Source organism: Danio rerio, chromosome 13 (genome assembly GCF_052040795.2).
Source record: "Danio rerio strain M-AB ecotype USA chromosome 13, GRCz13ab, whole genome shotgun sequence".
Lineage (NCBI taxonomy): Eukaryota > Metazoa > Chordata > Actinopteri > Cypriniformes > Danionidae > Danio > Danio rerio.
Window position 1 is genome coordinate 51989500 of NC_141033.1, and position 19131 is coordinate 52008630.

Consider the following 19131-nt stretch of genomic DNA (forward strand, 5'->3'; position numbering starts at 1 on the left):
TATATATATAGTTTACTGTATTAAAGGCTGAAGTATACTATGGTAATTACTATTAGTTCATGACAGTTACTAATGACACTAGTGTCATTTATTAATGAAGAGTTGTAAATCTATGTACAATATAATGCTCATTTCTAAATATTACCCTTTACTATAAATGACTCTAGTATTTTAAATGTGTGACATCTGGTTTTATTGGATGTTTTGCTTTTGCTGTTATATTCTATAATGCGTTTCTGTTTAGTACAGCATATTATTTACAGCAAATAACTGAACAATTCTGCCTCAAATGTTTCATTGACAGTTTTATTGATCACTAAGATGTGATTACCTTGGATTTAAGTTGCTTCGGTTTAAATATGAAAATGGCAAAATAGCTTAGACGTATTTTTTATTGCAAATGCAATACAAAAATCACCCCGCACAACTACCTAAAACAGTAAACACTTTTTTGTTATAAAGTCTGGTCTTGTGGTGGCTGTAGTTTAAAATTAAATTATTTTCAGCCTAATTCAAATGATAAAATATGTTAAAACTCTTAACCGTAAACAGAGCTACTGTAAGGTCACACCTGCTTTGTATAAATGCTTAAAAATGATTTAGCTGAAAATATCCATTAGAAACTTAAAAGTAATCAAAAAGTACTCAGATGTAATCAGTTACTTTACTTTTATAAAGTTATTAAAAAAGGTACACTACTTAATACATTTTAAATAAGGTAATTTGTAATCTATTACAATTACAAAGTACACTACACTGCGTGGTGATGATACTTTGATGCTTGAGTCCATGAAAAGCACACGTCATTATGTGTTGAACCAGCAGATGGCACTGTTTAACACTGAACCACAGAACTGTTTAAAAATAGCATGGGAACCAGAACACATGCAAAGATACAGACAAATCTTTAAGTCTAATAGTACTGTATGCATTCTTCAGGGGCAAAGGTTCAGGGATCATTATAAAATGTAAAAATGTTTATTTAAAAGGGCCATTTTGAACATTTGTGTATCTCCTGCGGTAAACTAGAGTGTGCATTTACTATGTGCAATATGATGCTTGTATGCTGTGCTTCTGAATCTAATGGCAATACTTCAAATTGCCTGTAGTAAATGCGCTGGAGAGAAGACACAGGCGAACAAAGTAATTTTTTCAGTTAATTTAGTGTACAAAAGTGTTCTTGGAGCTTCGTATAATTACAGCTGAACCACTGATCATCATCATCATCATCATCATCATATATATATATATATATATATATATATATATATATATATATATATATATATATATATATATATATATATACACACACACACACACACACACACACACATAAATATATACATATATATATATATATATACATATATATATATATATATATATATATATATATATATATATATATATATATATATATATATATATATATATATATATACACACACACACATATACACATATATACATATATACATATATATATACACATATACATTTATACTGTTACTGCCACACAAACATACACACGGGAACATTAATCACACGTCTGCTGTCTGGTTTGCTGAGTTCAGACAATCAGCTGGGAGAGTTTGGGTGTGTTTGAACACCACAAGCATGTGTCCAGACCATATCTATGTTCTGTTCTCAGCTGTGGACTTACAGGGACATAAAACTGCAGTGAAAGATAACATATGGAGTTTGGCCGTCATTTAAGATTAAAATATGATGCAATGACCACACCAACAAGTTCATATTTAGAATTCACATAAATAAAATGATATATGTAACATATATTTCAAAGTAATTTACATATTTCTTATATGTACATACAATTGAGGTCAGAATTATTAGCCCCCTTAAATTATTAGAGCCCCTGTTTATTTTTTTTTTCTCCAATTTCTGTTTAACGGAAAGAAGATTTCCTCAACACATTTCTAAACATAACAGTTTTAATAACTCAACTCTAATAACGGATATACCTTGTCTTTGTCATGATGACAGGAAATAATATTTGACTAGATATTTTTCAAGACACTTCTATACAGCTTAAAGTTACATTTAAAGGCTTAACTAGGTTAATAGGGTATATGCCGAAGCATGCTAGTAGGACTTTTAATTTGACAGTAACCTGGGTTAAGAGCTTCCGGTGAACCGAATGACAATGCAAAAACCGGTGCGTTTAAGGTCTGTTTTCTTTAAAAATCAGCGATCTCCAATAGCTGCGTGATATCCGATTTAAAGTGAGCCTCAGATTGTACAAGAAGCACTGCATCAAATTACATTTTCCACCTCCATGTCTTTATAATATGACCATTTATTTTACCCCAGTTTATTCAAAGGAGCTTCTGCGCTAGCCTGCCGATTCTGACGGGCGAGTGCGAGTAAACAGCTTTTTCTCCCGTTTTACACTTGAGCAGATAAATAAATGTCAAAGTTTATTTAACTGAATGTATTTTAATAACATTACAACATAGTTGCTGTAAAAGGAACCGTATAAAATGGGAAAAAAAGTTCACAATAGCAGGTCAACGGAAGATTATCAGCATGGGAACAGCACTACCCCATTAGGTTAACTAGGCAGGTTAGGGTAATTAGGCAAGTTATTGTATATTGATGGTTTGTTCTGTAGATTATCGGGGGGAAAAAATTGCTTAAAGGGGCTAATAATTTTGTCCTTAAAATGGTGTTTAAAAAATTAATAACTGCTTTTATTCTAGCCGAAATAAAACATACAAGGCGTTCTCCAGAAGAAAAAACATTATCAGACATACTGTGAAAATTCCCTTGCTCTGTTAAACATCATTTGGGGAAAAACAATATCTAAATGAAAAGTCGGCTAATAATTATGACTTCAACTGTATATGTTCAAATATATTAGCTATAATCGTATATGCTTTGTATGTTTTCCAGCGTTATGGATGTGACATCTGCAGTCAAAACTCAAAACATAAATTCACATAGAAAGCGTATGTTAACATTACATTGAAACATCTGTTTATATTTTCCAGAACAACGCACCACAGAGTTGTGGGATCAGAAATAAAACAGCATGTAAACATGTTTTGTACTTTAAATGAGGAAAATAAACATGCGTTATAGATGTGACCAAAAAAAGTATGCGAGTTTGCAGTATACAACATACTTTGTAGAAACTCTGTGAATTAAACTGCACAACCCAAAAGAAATAATGCTAATTAAAAGGATAAAATATGTCTCTCTATAAAACAAAAATGATTGACTTTATTTTATTTGACATTCTTGCATTTATGAGAAAAATATTGGGTCCCACTTTATTTTAAGTGGCCTTAACTAATATGTACTTACACAGGAATTAATAGTTTGTTAATGTACTTATTGTGTAAATACATGTATTTACTGTATACTTATGCTTGATTACATACATGTATGTAATTACATCTGTAATTAACTTTTGTAATTAGATTTGTAAATACACTGTTGACCATCCCTTACACCTCAACCTCCCCTTAAACCTACCCACACCACCAAACCTGTCCATATCCCAACCCCTATCCCAACTAAAAAGCACCACAAGTGTTCTCAAATACATTATAAACACAGTAGGTACATTGTATTTATTTTTTTGATGCAAGTACATCGTAGTTAAGGACACTTAATATAAAGTGGGACCAAATATTGTCGTTACGGATGTGACATCTCTCCATTATGGATGTGACCCATGTGAAATTGGCACTTGTGTGACTTTCGTAAATCAAATATAATTGTTTGAAAACATTGACAGAGACATTTTTGACTATTTCTAAAGTACTGTGAAATACAAGCCTACACAAAAAACATTAAATATATGAAATCCAAATAAAAACATGTATTAAGTATGCTATTTGCATGTTTCCATATATTAGATTTCAATATGGGTGTATAGTTTTAGAATAAGTACATATTAAAAAAAAAACATCTTCTCTGTAAATAAAAATATATGATCAAAACATGTCTGACCTGTGTCATAATCATCATCCAGAATGGCTTTGTGCTGTAATCTCTGAAGCTTCATCATTATGGACTCGATCTAATGAGAGAAATCATTATGAAAGTTATACTATATACTAAATCACACCATTAATGTAATGTAATGTAATGTGTATTTATATAGCGCATTTATTGTGTATGGCCATACACCCAAAGCGCTTCACAATCATGAGGGGGGGTCTCTCCACACCACCACCAGTGTGCAGCATCCACTTGGATGATGCGACAGAAGCCACAGGACAACGGCGCCAGTGCGCTCACCACACACCAGCTATTGGTGGAGTGGAGGGACAGTGATAGAGCCAATTAGGTGGAAGGGGATGATTGGGAGGCCATGATCGTAAGGGCCGATAGAGGGACTTTGGCCAGGACACCGGGGTTAAACCCCTACTCTTTCACGAGAAGTGCTATGGGATTTTTAATGACCACAGAGAGTCAGGACCTCGGTTTAACGTCTCATCCGAAAGACGGAGCCCACTGACAGTATATTGCCCCCTTCACTTTTACTGGGGCATTAGGACTCACACAGACCACAGGTTGAGCGCCCCCTGCTGGCCTCACTAACACCACTTCCAACAGCAACCCAGTGTTCCCTAGTGGTCTCCCATCCAGGTACTGACCAGGCTCATCCCTGCTTAGCTTCAGTGAGTAACCGGTCTTGGGCTGCAGGGTGACATGCCAAATTACATAAATATAATTTTAAAACAAAACTAGACTGTTTCTTTTATAAACGATTTGACCTTCTTTGGACATTTTTTCTTGTCTTTAATATATTATGAGACACACTTCATTTATTTCTTTGACACATGAAATATTGTGGCGAGGCAGTGGCGCAGTAGGTAGTGCTGTCGCCTCACAGCAAGAAGTTCGCTGGTTCGAACCTCGGCTCAGTTGGCATTTCTGTGTGGAGTTTGCATGTTCTCTCTGCCTTCGTGTGAGTTTTCTCCGGGTGCTTCGGTTTCCCCCACAGTCCAAAGACATGCGGTACAGGTGAATTGTGTAGGCTAAATTGTCTGTAGTGAATCTGTGTGTGGATGTTTCCCAGAGATGGGTTGCGGCTGGAAGGGCCTCCGCTGAATAAGTTGGCGGTTCATTCCGCTGTGGCGACCCAGGATTAATAAAGGGACTAAGCAGACAAGAAAATTAATGAATGAATAAAATATTGTTCTGGAGGCAAAAGTGAGTGTCTACCCAGCACTAGTAAGGTGTACCTAATAAAGTGGCCGGCGAGTATATAACAACCCTGATATTGAACATTTCTTATAGGAACTCTTAATAAATAATTGTATTCAGCTATAATTTTTTTATATTTATAATGAATTAAAAAAAATCTTAAAATAAAAAAGTAAATTATATTTGAGAAATATATTTGATAAAAAAAAAATATTATAGTATGAAAGTAAAGATAAACTTGATCCTCACTTAAAACTAGTATTTGTTGTTTAGTTCTCACCTTGGTGTTTGTGCGATTGTTTTGCAGACAGTCTTGCAGAAAATCCTCATACTTCTTCATCAGACCATCCTGACTCTGATCTGAGGACGGTGTGGTGCTTTCATATCCAGACGAAGTCGAGTCTGAAGAGTCAATGGAGTGTGAAGACGTGATTTCAGCATCCAGAGAGCCAGAATCCGAATCCTGGATGTTTTCTTTTGTATACTTAGACATCATGGAGGACGAGGTCTGCAAGTCCAGATCCACCAACCACAGCTCTCGGTCCAATAGCAGACCTTTCTGCTGCGCCGACTGACCAATCGAACAAGGCAAATGTCTCAAAGAAAAACAATCAGGTTCTGATTGGCTTAATGAGACCGTGCTTGTTTCTGATTGGTTCATTGGAACAGTGACTGATTCTGATTGGCTTAAGTGATTTATTAAATTAGATGAAGGTTTTAAAAACCCTGAGTTTGATTGGCTTACTGGGATAGTGCTGGTTTCTGATTGGTTCATTGGAATAAGCACAGTTTCTGATTGGTTCAAGTGATTCATTAAAGCAGATGGAGGATTTAAAAAGTCTGCATTTGATTGGCTCACTGGGATGGTGCTGTTTTTTGTTTGGTTCATTGGAATAGTTATGGTTTCCGATTGGTTCATTAAAACAATGCTGGATTCTGGTGGGGTCAAGTGTTTCATTAAGTCAGACAGAGGCTTTAAAAATCCTGAGTTTGATTGGCTTTTTGGGGCACTGCTGGTTTCTGATTGGTTGATTGGAACACTGGTGGTTTCTGATTGGCTTAAGTGATTCATTAAAGCAGACAGAGGTTTTAAAAAGCTTGATTTTGATTGGCTTACCCGGACAGTTCTGGTTTCTAATTGGTTCATTTGAACAATGCTGGTTTCTGATTGGCTCAAGTGATTCATTAAATCAGATGGAGGTTTAAGAAAGCCTGAATTTGAAGTTTTAGACTTCAGCTGGTGCCCTGACGCTGATTCAGATTGTTTGTGTTCAGTTCTGGGTGAATAGCATGTGTTTACATCTAATAAATCGCTAGTGTCTAGCGACTGTTGAATGAAACTGAAACTGGAATTGAAAACATCACGTGATTGCACTGGTAAATTGTCCTCCTCATCATGCAAATGGTGTTTATTTGAAGACTTTGATGAGTTGTCTCTCTCGAAACCCTCTGTCAGCCATTTCTCGCCAAGTAATTCTGAAGCACTCTTTTGAGTGTTCTCCACAGCAGGCGACTTGGAAATAGGACTTCTGTGATGTTCAGAATCACATGATGTTTCTGCAACGTCCAGCTGGTTAATCGGCTCAGACCGCATGTATCCGGGCCGTCTGAAGCTCCTCCTGCGGTGGTTTCCCGAAGGATTCACACCACCTGTTGAGCACAGATTACAGATTAAACTTCTTAGTCTCAATAACCAACTGTGAGAAGTAATTTATAGCTGGATATCCGACATGCAAACTTTCACAATGGCATTTTTGTAAACAAATAATGACCCATGACAGCTGCATTCATGTGACTGAGCAATAAAATTAGTGTGATCCGTGCAATACAGCTGTTGAGAAATGAAACCAACTTGCAAATGAGGAAATGCAAGATGAAAACAACTTAAGATATATTACATCCCTCACTTACTCAAGAAAAACAATTGAGCAAATTCACTCAACATCTATTTGCGTCAAACATGGTTTATTACAATTTAAGATAATTCATAGGCTGCACTTTCCTAAAAGCAAATTGTCAAGAATATTCCCAGAAATTGACCCAGCATGCTCTAGGTGCCAAAGAGAGATAAGGCCACCTTAGGTTATATGTTCTGGACATGTCCATCAATAAGACCATTTTGGACTGCGGTGTTTGAGACTTTTTCTTATACAAGTGAAAAGGAGATACAACCAGATCCAGTAATGGCAATATTTGGTGTGACACCTGAAAACCTTACACTACCAGAAGGTCAATTAAATGCACTAGCGTTCTCCTCTTTGTTGGCCCTAAGACTTAAGCTGTTTCTCAATATGCGTTCTTGTCTGTACTTGCGTTCTTGTGTCCTCGTGAAACGTCATCAACCGTTGCCAAAGTACTGCTCCAATTCTAAAGTTCACATCTTACTAGGTACACATGAAATACCCGGATGTGTACTTGCTCTGCCCCTTTGGCCAAGGATGCATCGAGAGCATAGACTGTAAAATATATGGACGTAGGATCCGGAGAGTGAGCGGAGCTACCGACACCTGCTAGCATTTAGCTTGGACCTGGTTCAGACACACTTTACTTTGGGAGAAATGCTTTATACTTTATCACCTGTGACTCGTTTGTATTCTGACCACTTGTGCTTTGTTGTACACTATATAAATAAAGTGTTTAGACTTTTAAAAACACTGCTGTAACACATTGAGCCACTAAACATTGTTCTTATGACGTTTTTCAACAGGAGGAAAACGCAAATTACTTCCAAACACCTCAGATACAGTCTGTATTAGTTAATGTTAGACTATTGATGAAATCCAGCATAACACTGTATGACAACGCTTCAGATGACTGTTCTAGAGCCCACAGCTAATCAATCTGTCAGATTCTGGAGTGCATTACAGCTCTAAATATAAATTTAAACGATAAATGATCCTAAATAAAACAAATACATGTATAGAGATGGTATATAAGTATATAACTTTACTCACATGGGAAACGGAGGCCACGTGAATGGTTTGTGAGCACAATTAAGTGCACTCAGCATGCCATGCCATCTAATAATTGTAGGAAACAAGTCCAAAAGGCAGCTGACTGTGTAAAGCCACATAAAACAACACAGAAATACGATAAATATGGCGAGTTCAGTGGCTAATCTGCCGGATTCAGCTGAGGTGACGGGACGGAGACCAACGAGACCTAGCTGTCACTCAAGTGGCCACGCCCTTAATTATGCAAACTTAATATAACTTAATATAAAGGAAACGGATGAGTTATAAAAAAATTCACCCCCTCACAGTTGTCATGAAGGGTAATATTAGCTGTGTTAACCAAAATCTTTTTTGTACCAGGCTGTAAACACCTTTTTTTCTGCTGTAAAGTTGGCCATTCAACAGTGGGCTCAATTGAAATTTGCTCTGTTTTGGAGCCAGGAGCGGCCACGAGTAGCGGAATTTCGGATGAAGTGCAGTTTTAGTTACTTCCGTATTGGCTTCCTGAGGGAGAGCGGGAGGTTGCCGCTTGATCGAGAGGTGACTTGTGCGAACTTGCGAAGCTCAGGTATCCCAGAATGCATTGCAGCGTAACCAGCAAGCGCTAATGGCGGAGGAGGAAACCCGCACAGTTTTAAAAATACTCCTTTACTGTGTCACAAAATAAAGTTTTAACAGTTTTTCAGGTGAGAATTTAGTTGTTTTAAACTCGAATCGGCAGTTTATTCACAAAGATAGCGCTTCTTTGATGACGTGCCTCGGCCTATGCGGACTCTGACTCCCAGCCTGCCAGCGGGAGCTCTGTCATCAGCTCTCCCGCCAGAGCAGCTTTACTTCGGCCAGGCCATCTCGGATGTACCGCTGGATCTCATCTCTCCATCGTAGTTAAAACATGATATGTATTACATCTTGTGATTATCTAACGGACAGTTTTTGGTCTTATAAATCTATTATTTGTTCTCAGGTGTATTATTTTGGCAGTGTTATTTTGTTACTTTTTATAATTGTCTTTAATTATGTTACCGTGTTGTACGCTGTTTGTCTTTGTTTACCGAATTGTTTAACCTAATCTTTATTTCTTATCGTGTATGTCTTTATTTCTTATTGTGTGTATACTTACCATTGTAAGTTAGTTTAATAAATCTGATAATCAAAGACACGTGTCTGTGTATAATAACACATTTTTATTCACATTTATACAAATATGTGTACATTTTCCAAAATCAAAAATGTAGATTTATAATATTAATATAATATTAATTAAATCATTTTATTCATAATGTACAGTGAAACTGATGAATCCATGTTGAGGTAAGTGACGTTATGAAGTACACTGCTGTTCCATTTGAAGTACCTGACTTGTGTCTTCGCGTCCTCTAGAGTTCATTCTTCCAAGTCTGAACTTCCAAGGACGCAAGTCCGAACTTTGCTTACTTGGTATTGAGAAACAGCCTTGTACTTTTGCAGTGGAAGTCAGCTAAACCACCAACACATACTAAATGGGTAGAAAATGTCATGGCGTTTCTAAAGCTTGAAAAACTTAAAAATAGCACCCAGGGCTCAAATAATAGATTCTTCAAAGTTTGGAGACCTTTCCTGTCATATTTTGAGAACAGATTTATTCCAAATACTTGAAATATTTGAAATATTTAAAAATACTTATTTTTTGTGCCTTTTACCTTTTTCTTTATAATTAATATTATTTCACCTTGTATTTGTTTTTCATTTTGAATGTACCTTGTTCCTGTATATGTTTGAGTTGCTCTGTTTAAAAGTTCAATAAAAAGATTTGTCTACTACCACTTACTCAAGAAAGCATAAAAACATTTAGGATGATCCATCTCACTCAGATCATCATCTGTTGAAAATGTTGCCATCAGGAAGATATTTCAGATCCAATAAAAGAGACATATGATGTTGCTTTTTATAAGCTGTAAAAAAAGTCTCTGATGTCCCTAAAATGTGTAAGTTTAAGCTCAAAATACAACACAAATGTTTTATGACTCTTAGAAACTGATGCTAACTGTGCCAATTTGGTGAATGTCGCTTTAAAATTTAATAAAGATTATGATCTTTTTAAAAAGAGGACGGAGCTACAAACGCTTATGTGTCAGTGTAACCCCGCCGGTCCTACACCACCCACTCTTAGAGCTGGGATAGAACCGGCGACTTTACGCATGGGAGTTGGTTGCTCAAACAAGGAGGCGAAAGACCATGGCCTCTAGCATCTGTCGCTAGAACACCTTTAGAGGTCAGAGGAGTGAGGTTTACCTGCACAGCACTCACTAGCTTGGCCTCTGCTACACTCACCGCCCTAAACCTCACTCACATCCGGGTCACGGCACCAATGTAACCCCGCCGGTCCTACACCCCCCCAACCCGCTCCAAGCTGGGATCGACTGGTGACTTTCAGGTCAGAGGAGGTCAGAGGAGTGAGGTATACCTGCACAGCACTTACTAGCTGGCCTCTGCTACATCAGCATAGTGGCAGATTCAAAACTCTAATGGCGGATGGCTGCTTCTCACTCAGGGCTGTCTATGCTAATTAACTCATTACAACTGTTTGGGGTTGTTTTGTAATTTATGCCAAAATATTGACAATTTAACATCGGTTAATATTCAATTCAATGTTCATTTCTATAGTGCTTTTACAATGTAGATTGTGTCAAAGAAGCTTAACATAGAAGTTCTTATAAATTAAAACGGTGTCAGTCCAGTTTTTACAGTTGAAGTTCAGTTTTAGGGTTGAGCGATGTCGACCAATTTGGCTTTGTACAATGTCTAATGGGAAACATCGCGATGGACTATGGCATTGTCATTGTGGGTGTTGGTGAATTTATTATTCATAAATATTTAATTAATTAATTAATTAATAATGAATTAATTATTTGTATCCTACCGTTTAACTACCTGACCCGCATGGTCTTTGTTTTACCCAGAACCAAGTCATAAATAAATAAAGATAAGTCACACACAAATTATCACCTGTCAATCACTTTTTCAGCAGGACTCTGGCATGAATAGGCAGATTGATCTAATATAAAAAAGCAGCACTTATTAGTTATTATATTTTCATTCCATTTTTGGTTTAAAATTTAGTTCTTTTTTTTGAGTTCTTACTAGTTTATGTTTACAGTTATTATCATATATTTTTTTTCATAATTGAAGTTTTAGTATTAAGTTAAATGTTTTAATAAAAAAATAAGGAAAAACTTCATTGGCAACCAAAATGTTGCTTTTAATCTTTAATTTTAGTTATGTTTTTAAAATGATTTTAAAAGTATTATTTTTTATTAAAACTACAAAATATTGAATTTGTATTCGGGTTTATTCAGTAATAAAAATACACTATTTTAAAATAAATATTTAAATGCAAAAAAAATTATATATAATAATACAAATAATAAAATAATAAAACCTTCAGGAGATATTTTATCATATTTAAACATTCATTCATTCATTTTCCTTCTGCTTAGTCCCTTTATTCATTAGGGGTTGCCGCAGAGGAATAAACTGCCAACTTATCCAGCATATGTTTTACACAGCAGATGTCCTTCCATCCGCAACCCACTACTGGCAAACACCCTGAGCAAACTCCTCAAACCAGTGGCATTCTTGCTGTGAGGCCACAGTGCTAAACACTGAGCCACCCCATATTTAAACAATCCAATTTAAATAAAAATAAAAAAATGTTTAAAGAATAATTCAATACTTAATTAAAAACCATATGCAACACCAGAGAAATAAACATTTATCTGGGTGAGTAAAAGTAATAGAGTAAGAGTAGATGACCTCAAATGCATAAAAAACAAGCCATCATGAAGTAACAAACCTCAATGTAGTCAAAGAAATCTACAAAGCTAGTCAAACATCTACATTTCTAGCCAGAAAATCACGCAAGTCTGTTGTACTGAAGAGGACGGATCAGTGGAAAAACTCTCTAATGCACTCTTTGACTGCAGCTGCGATTGGCTCTTCCTTTAAACCCATTTCCCACAATCCCTCACAGCAACGAACAACCCCTCACTGCAACGAGTCCAGAGTGAAAACAGCTGCAATGCCGTTAAACGTGTCTCTTGCGGATCTTTCAAACATAAACACATGAACTAACTCACATGAGAGAAATCACAGAGGGTCTGTTTACAGACTGTGAGAAGCAGGAGAACAGACTCACTACTAGACAATCACTCACACAAAATCTAAGAGGGGATATAAGTATTTTGTTATTATAATCACTGAGGTCAACTCTTTTGAGTTCATAAAATTCTCTTTTTTTCAGTATCACTGACATATTTTTACAATTTTTATTAAGTTTTTTTTACTTTTTCTGATGTCCATTTAGTTTTTATTGGTTTGATGCTTATTTTTTATTTTTTTTTGGTAAGTATTATTGAACGCTTTTTGGGATCATAAAGTGTGATTTTTGTATCATTGACATATTATTACTCGTTTTAACAAGAGTTTAATTTTTTACTTTATCAACATTGTGTTTTTTTCACATCCTTTTGACTTTTGTCAAAAAACTGTCTCGGGACAGTAGACAGGATTGTTACTGGCCCGATTGCCCCGATTGTCTTGTCACTAAAGTTTAATTTGCCTGCAACTATTTGTCAATTGTGGAAATACAGTGATGATGTTTTGCACAGTTTGCCGTCAGTTTGGCAAGTCAAACCTTTTGGTTTGCAATAAAATACCTGCACATTTTCAACACTGTTCTTTTTGTTTGCCCAATACTTTGAATTTTGCTCATTATACATTTTATTAACATTTTTATATATTTAAATTCTAGAGTCATATATGTTATTTTAGACAGATTATTTAAAATATGTGGCTACAAGCTAGCAAATAATATTAATATATATATATATATATATATATATATATATATATATATATATATATATATATATATATATATATATATATATATATATATGAATGAATAAATCAATCATTTAACTAATCGTTGGCAACCAAGTGAAATAAAATGGTATTAAATAAATATTTTTATAAAACATGATATATAATCATATATTTGGTTTATATCAGATTTTATAATTTATTTTTAGATTTTTACTCTATCAGAAAAATCAACATTTGATTTATTTAATTTTTTTACTTTTTTATTTTCATCAACATTTTAATTTGTTTAAATATTTAAAAACACTTTTATTAAAAAAAATAAGAAGAATTCTCATATAAAAGAAGACATCCATTTATCATAAAGAATGTCTTTTTATCTTTTGACATCTGATCTTTCTTCATAATTCACACAGAGCTAATGAAGAGCAGATGAAGTCACGGCTGAGGAATGTTTTCAAGAGACTATCACAAAGACACTTTATCGAGCAGCCAACCAGAGCAGGGATTCCCAAACATTTTTATCATGCAAACATTTTTGGCATAAGATATTTACTTGAGTGTTTTTAATAATAAAAAACTGCACTATTTTTATTTTTATCTAAAAACGTCATTTTTATTTGCAAAATTCAATTTCAAACATCATAAATTTTTATTTCAAATACTTTTGCCTTCCTCTGCAACAACATCTATATTCTGTTCCCTGATTGGTGCTTACTGGAACAAAGGCAAGATCAACCTGCCACTCATTTGATATTTACCAATAGCAAACCACAGCCATCCAATCACCATCTACGGGCAAAATCAAGCCCCGCCAACATTTGTTCTCATTCCAGAAGCTGTTTCACCATCATTTACTTTTATATAATGAAGAAAAGACGAACACAGCGTTGATTAACAGTCAACAAATAATATTTGTCATCTTTTTAAAGACACATTACAAGTTTCATTTATTTTTATAGTGCTTTATACAATGCAAATTATTTCAAAGCAGCCAAAGTAACCAGTCCTAAGTTTCTTGAAATAAGTCATGATTACATCATTTTTTATTTTATTTAATTAAATAATATTTTAATTACTTTTATACTTACTATATCTGAATATTTATTTAATTACTACACTCAAAACTACTTAAGACAGATACTGTCTGTCTTTCTGTCTTAAGACAATACTACTTAAGTCAGGCATGGCCATTATTTAAGCATTTTAATAACAAAATCCATATTCTTTAGTTAATAAACACAATTACAACATATGTATGAAGCATTTAAAAGAAATGGCACCATATTTTAAGAAGACCATATATTTTCATGAATTAATTTCTGACTAAAACCTTGAAAAAGGTTGCTTTCTTCACTTAAAAAACAGAATTGCTATAGAAAATGCATTTGTATGATTAAAAGCCCATTACTCTGATGATATTAATTAATTTATACATAATTGTTGACTTTCAGTCTTTAAGGCACATATTGTAATACAGTAATTTGTAATTAAATTTCCAATCAATTGCACAGATTTTTACAGCAACAAGTTACTCATTGCACCAAACACAAAGTAGAAAAAAATAAAAATAACTAATGTGCTAATTTTTAAAAGTTATTTCTTACACAATGTGCACAACTTTTTACATTGTAAAACAAGTTAATTTGATGAGAATAAGAGCATGAATGAAAGTGAAACCGTATAGTCTAGATTGTCTTCGCAATACAAAAACTCCAGTCCATCAATGTGAACTACTGCACTCCTATTACAACCACACCTGAGACTCTCCATCCAGCATCTGTCATGAACACTGTAGCTCAGCTTTAGTTCACTGAACCCTGACTGGAAAACCAGTAACACTGATACCACACTATTGAGAACACTCAAGGCCAGCCTACCCTCAATAGGGAAGGAAATGGTCACAAACCTTTTTAAAGGGTCACGAAACACCAAAACACATTTTTTGAGCTGTCGTATATGTGTCCCACACTGCTAAAAACACTATTAGGACACCTATATTTCACTAAAAAGTGTAAATTGGTTGTTTTTGCGTTATTTCAAGCAAATTTGTACTTCCGGTTTGAAACGAATTTTTGAAGCTGCGTCACGGTCATGACATAATAGCGTGTATTCCAGCGTGCAGACTGGACGTCTGTGCCAGAGTGAGTCTTATTACGTCTTACAGTGTGATGCATTAATGCATGAGTAAGGCTTGGTTCAAACCAATCAGCGCGCTCTATTGTGCAACTTCATTAATATTAATTACTGTCACAGTGTTTAGACGACAGAGACGCCACGTTGTGTTGGCAAAACAAGCATGAAGTGTTGCTTTTATAGTTTGCTGCCGTTAAGTTTTGTTTTCATTTTCTCTCTGTGAGAGCGCAGCTGGAGTCACGCGTGGATTACAGTGTACGCGACGCTCGACAACAATAACTTACGTGTCTAAGGAGGATTATTGTTTACCTGAGAGCTGTTCTCATCTGCAAACACTGAGATCCGGATTCGCTTTTGTCTCCTCTTAATAGAGACGCGGCTCTAGTTGCTGGTGATTGTCCTGTCTCTACAGATTTGGTAAGTGAGCGTCCAGTGCTCTTTGTTTATTCAGTTTGTTCGTATCGAACTTAACTATTGCACCGAGTGTAAACATGTTAGCACTACAACCAAACTTTAACCTCGTGTAGGGTTTTCACCGCATTTAGTGACCAGAATAACACACGCGGCTTTCTGACACTACCTGTCGAGTGCATCTAAGTTTCTGGGAAATGCGGAGGGTTTTTCTCTCATTCGCCGTGCGGTATCAAACATTGCATGAAAAATACACGCTCAGAGCAGCTCCTCGAATCAAATATCTTGTTTGTCGCAAGGGACATGAATGAATTCCCTGAATGAAAGAGCCAAACTGCAGTTAAAGTCCACCATTTAATAATTTGGCAAATAATTCGACTACAGATGTCCATGTAAACACGGTCACTTTGTCCCCTGTGTGTGTGTGTGTGTTTTGACTCTGAAACTCAACGCGCCCAAATAGACATTTCCACACCATCCCTCTTTTCTTCCTCCGACACTCCCCCCTAAACAGAGCTGGACACGCCCACTTTTCTGACTTTTTCCAAAGTAGAGGTGTGAAAACACCCTGCTGAAACGAGGGGGTTTCATGGCCCTTTAAAGACACATGCTTGATGATTTCCTAAACAAAAACATGAACCTCCTATTCAAATGTTTCAAAGGTTATTAATTGTTATTAACATTTTTTTGTTCTCTTTTGTACACTGTTAATGTATTTGCTTATGCTACAGCAATCTCTGTTCACTGTGTATGTATACTAAAACAGAACATGTTTGAAAAACATTTGTTTTAAAAAGTATAATTTTTTTTTGTTTTAAAGGACAAAAATAGAAGTGTATGAACATTGTGCATGGTTTGTTTTACATGTTCTATACAAAAACAACTAGTGAAACTAAAGCTTAACTTAATGTGATTGTCACAAATCAAAATCAGATTGTCAAAATCATTTTGATTTATACGTGGCTTCAGTGTCAGCTGAAAACAGTACGATAAAATTATTACATTCTGATAAAGTTGTAACTTTTTTTGAAAATGTTATTTCTTAATAATCTTTGAAATGTTCAAAGAGTGTTTAATTTTTTTTTTAATGTGATTTCAGGAAGCATCAGAATTCATTATTTTATAAACATTACGAAAATGTTTTTTTAAGAGCGAGTGTCCACCGAAGTGTTTTTTTTTTCTTGAGCTGAGCGTTGCGGCTCCAATGTGCGTACCCTGATAAAAATCTATGTTAAGAATTATAAAATGCATGGCACTGGATGGCGCAGAGCGTCGCCGAGAGGCGCATCCGGTGTGCGACCACTTTAAGAATAGCCCCTTTCACATAGTCATACCAGTAAATATCCAGAAGATTTCCAGAATCGCTTTACCGGTTGGTTCAAAAAAAGCAATGTTCACACAGGCAAGGATGTTACGGACGTTTTCCAGAAAACACCATTCACACATCCATTATAAAATAATGGTAAATTCTGACATCATTAACCAGAAATGATCTCTAAACGGCTGCGCTAATATTTGTAAACACAGAAGGAGTCTTTTTTTGTTGTTGATGGTTTCACTTTTTTTTAACGCTTTAGCATTCATGTAGCTGATTTTGTTCCAGAGACATCCAAAGGCAGAAGAGCGAACCAAAACTAAATGCTTACACACTTGACTACTTTACAAATTCTGTGGATGGATAAGTATTGTGAACAACTTGTATGAAAACATATGGAGGAACACTTTCGCATGTCGAGATGTTCATAATATGTGTGTGTGCTGGCGCTGCACCGGAGCACGCATCAAGCAACTGAAGCAGAGCTTGAAGGTAAACAAGCAAAATGATCAATAATTTTTTTACACAGTTGGCATGAATAATGAACATAGAATTGTTATCTGACTAACATCTAGTAGCTAAATGTGTCTGAAAAAATTTTTTTATGGCTTTTATTTTCAGAAACAGAGCGGATGTGAATGCGTCAGAGTGTTCTGATTGGCTGGAGTACAAGTCTCAAGTCAGCGCATTCAAACCAGTTAAACTCTGCTGTTATTTTGGGATTTCTGCCTGGATTTTGCCTACCCAAATTTAAAAGCTTCCCAAATCCACAAGCAGAGGTGTAAATGCAGAAATTTGATATCATTTTAAAGAAAACCCTTTGAATTTTCATAAAACACTATTGAAAATGTTTAAAATAACTGTATATGTTGTCTGTGTTATAATAAACGCCTAAAAAATTTTTGTATTTTCTTTTTATAAACTCAAATTTGAAAGTGTACCTTTTAGGTTCTGTGTGGTCTAGTGTGCTGTAATTAATGTTGGTGGTTCCTGCACATGTCTGTAATCATAGGAAAACAGAAAAATGTCTCCACCATAATCTATGCAAAAGGTATTGTATTCCAACTGATGAGAGGTGCTGTACAAGCCACAGGGACGATCATTGTTTTCATATTTCACTATTCTTTTGTTTGATCAAACATAATTCACTGTGTTTGGACCACATAAGATATATAAAAGGATTACTTATGCACATCACCTCAAAAACAGAGGAGAAATGGCCCTGAAGCACACACCATAAGGTAAGAGATGACAGCTGTCTGTGCTATCTGGGGCTGCTTATTGATCATAAATGCATTGTTTTCACTACTGCGCCATGGAAACACCACAATTCATTCGGCAACTGTTTGATATGTGAATATAATTCAGTAAAAAGAATGCTAGAACCGTATGAGCACCGGCAGGAGCTTTCATTTGAGCTATAATTTGTACATGTCATATGAAAAATATGAAAATGAACCAATGTTAAATACCCAGCTCGGGTATCCAAAATTCTGTGTATTTAAGTGTAAATAATTTTTGTACAGTAGAATAAAAACCAAAGTGATGCATACGTGCATCAAAAGCCCCTTTCACACAGTGATACCGGTAAATATCTGGAAAATTTCCGGAAAGACTTTACCGGTATATTGAAAAAAGCGCTGTTCACACAGGCGAGGACGTTACGGAAATTTTCCAGAAAAGAGCATTCACACATCCATTCCAAAATACCGGTAAATTCTGACATCATTCACCACAAATGAGCTTTAAACGGCTGCGCTTGTATTTGTAAACATTTGACTACATCACAAACTCTGTGGATGATCAATATTGTGAACAACTTTCGCAGGATCACTTTCGCATGTCGATATGTTCATAATATGTGCGTGTGCAGGCGCTCACAGGCTGTTTCACAGGCACACGCAAAGCTTGAAGGTAAACAAACAACGGCTTATCATAAGCATCCCATCGATGATTATTTACACAGTTGGCATTAAGAAGAACATATAAACGTGATCTGAATAACTTCTAGCAGCTAAATGTGTTTGGAAAAATATTCAAAGGCTTTTATTCTCACAAACCGCGCGGACGTAAATGCGTCTGACTGTTGTGATTGGCTAAAGCAGACGTCTCACGTCAGCACGTTCTAGACGTGCACGCGCTTATTACGGGAATCTTCCTTCTGCGTTCCCACAGCGCAGCATTCCGAGCAATTTACCGGTAATCTTACAACTTCTCTTTCCGGAAAATAGCCAGAACGAATTTACCGGTATTTTCAAAAAGGACCTGTTC

The 19131-nt window shown here is 35.6% G+C and overlaps 1 protein-coding gene and 1 long non-coding RNA gene across 3 annotated transcripts in view; one reads left to right on the forward strand and one right to left on the reverse strand.

The window, feature by feature from the left end:
- The window catches only part of LOC147841212 (uncharacterized), a 1204737-nt gene that overhangs the window by 813554 nt on the left and 372052 nt on the right, over positions 1-19131 (forward strand). The window lies entirely within an intron of this gene.
- Positions 1-19131, reverse strand: part of disc1 (DISC1 scaffold protein) — a 92686-nt gene that overhangs the window by 66689 nt on the left and 6866 nt on the right. For both annotated transcript variants that reach the window (XM_087277775.1, NM_001142263.1), the window contains 2 exon segments: positions 5465-6834; positions 3982-4051 (listed from right to left, as the gene is read on the reverse strand). In XM_087277775.1, the coding sequence (XP_087133901.1) occupies positions 3982-4051; positions 5465-6778 (1384 nt within the window). In that variant the 5' untranslated portion in view covers positions 6779-6834.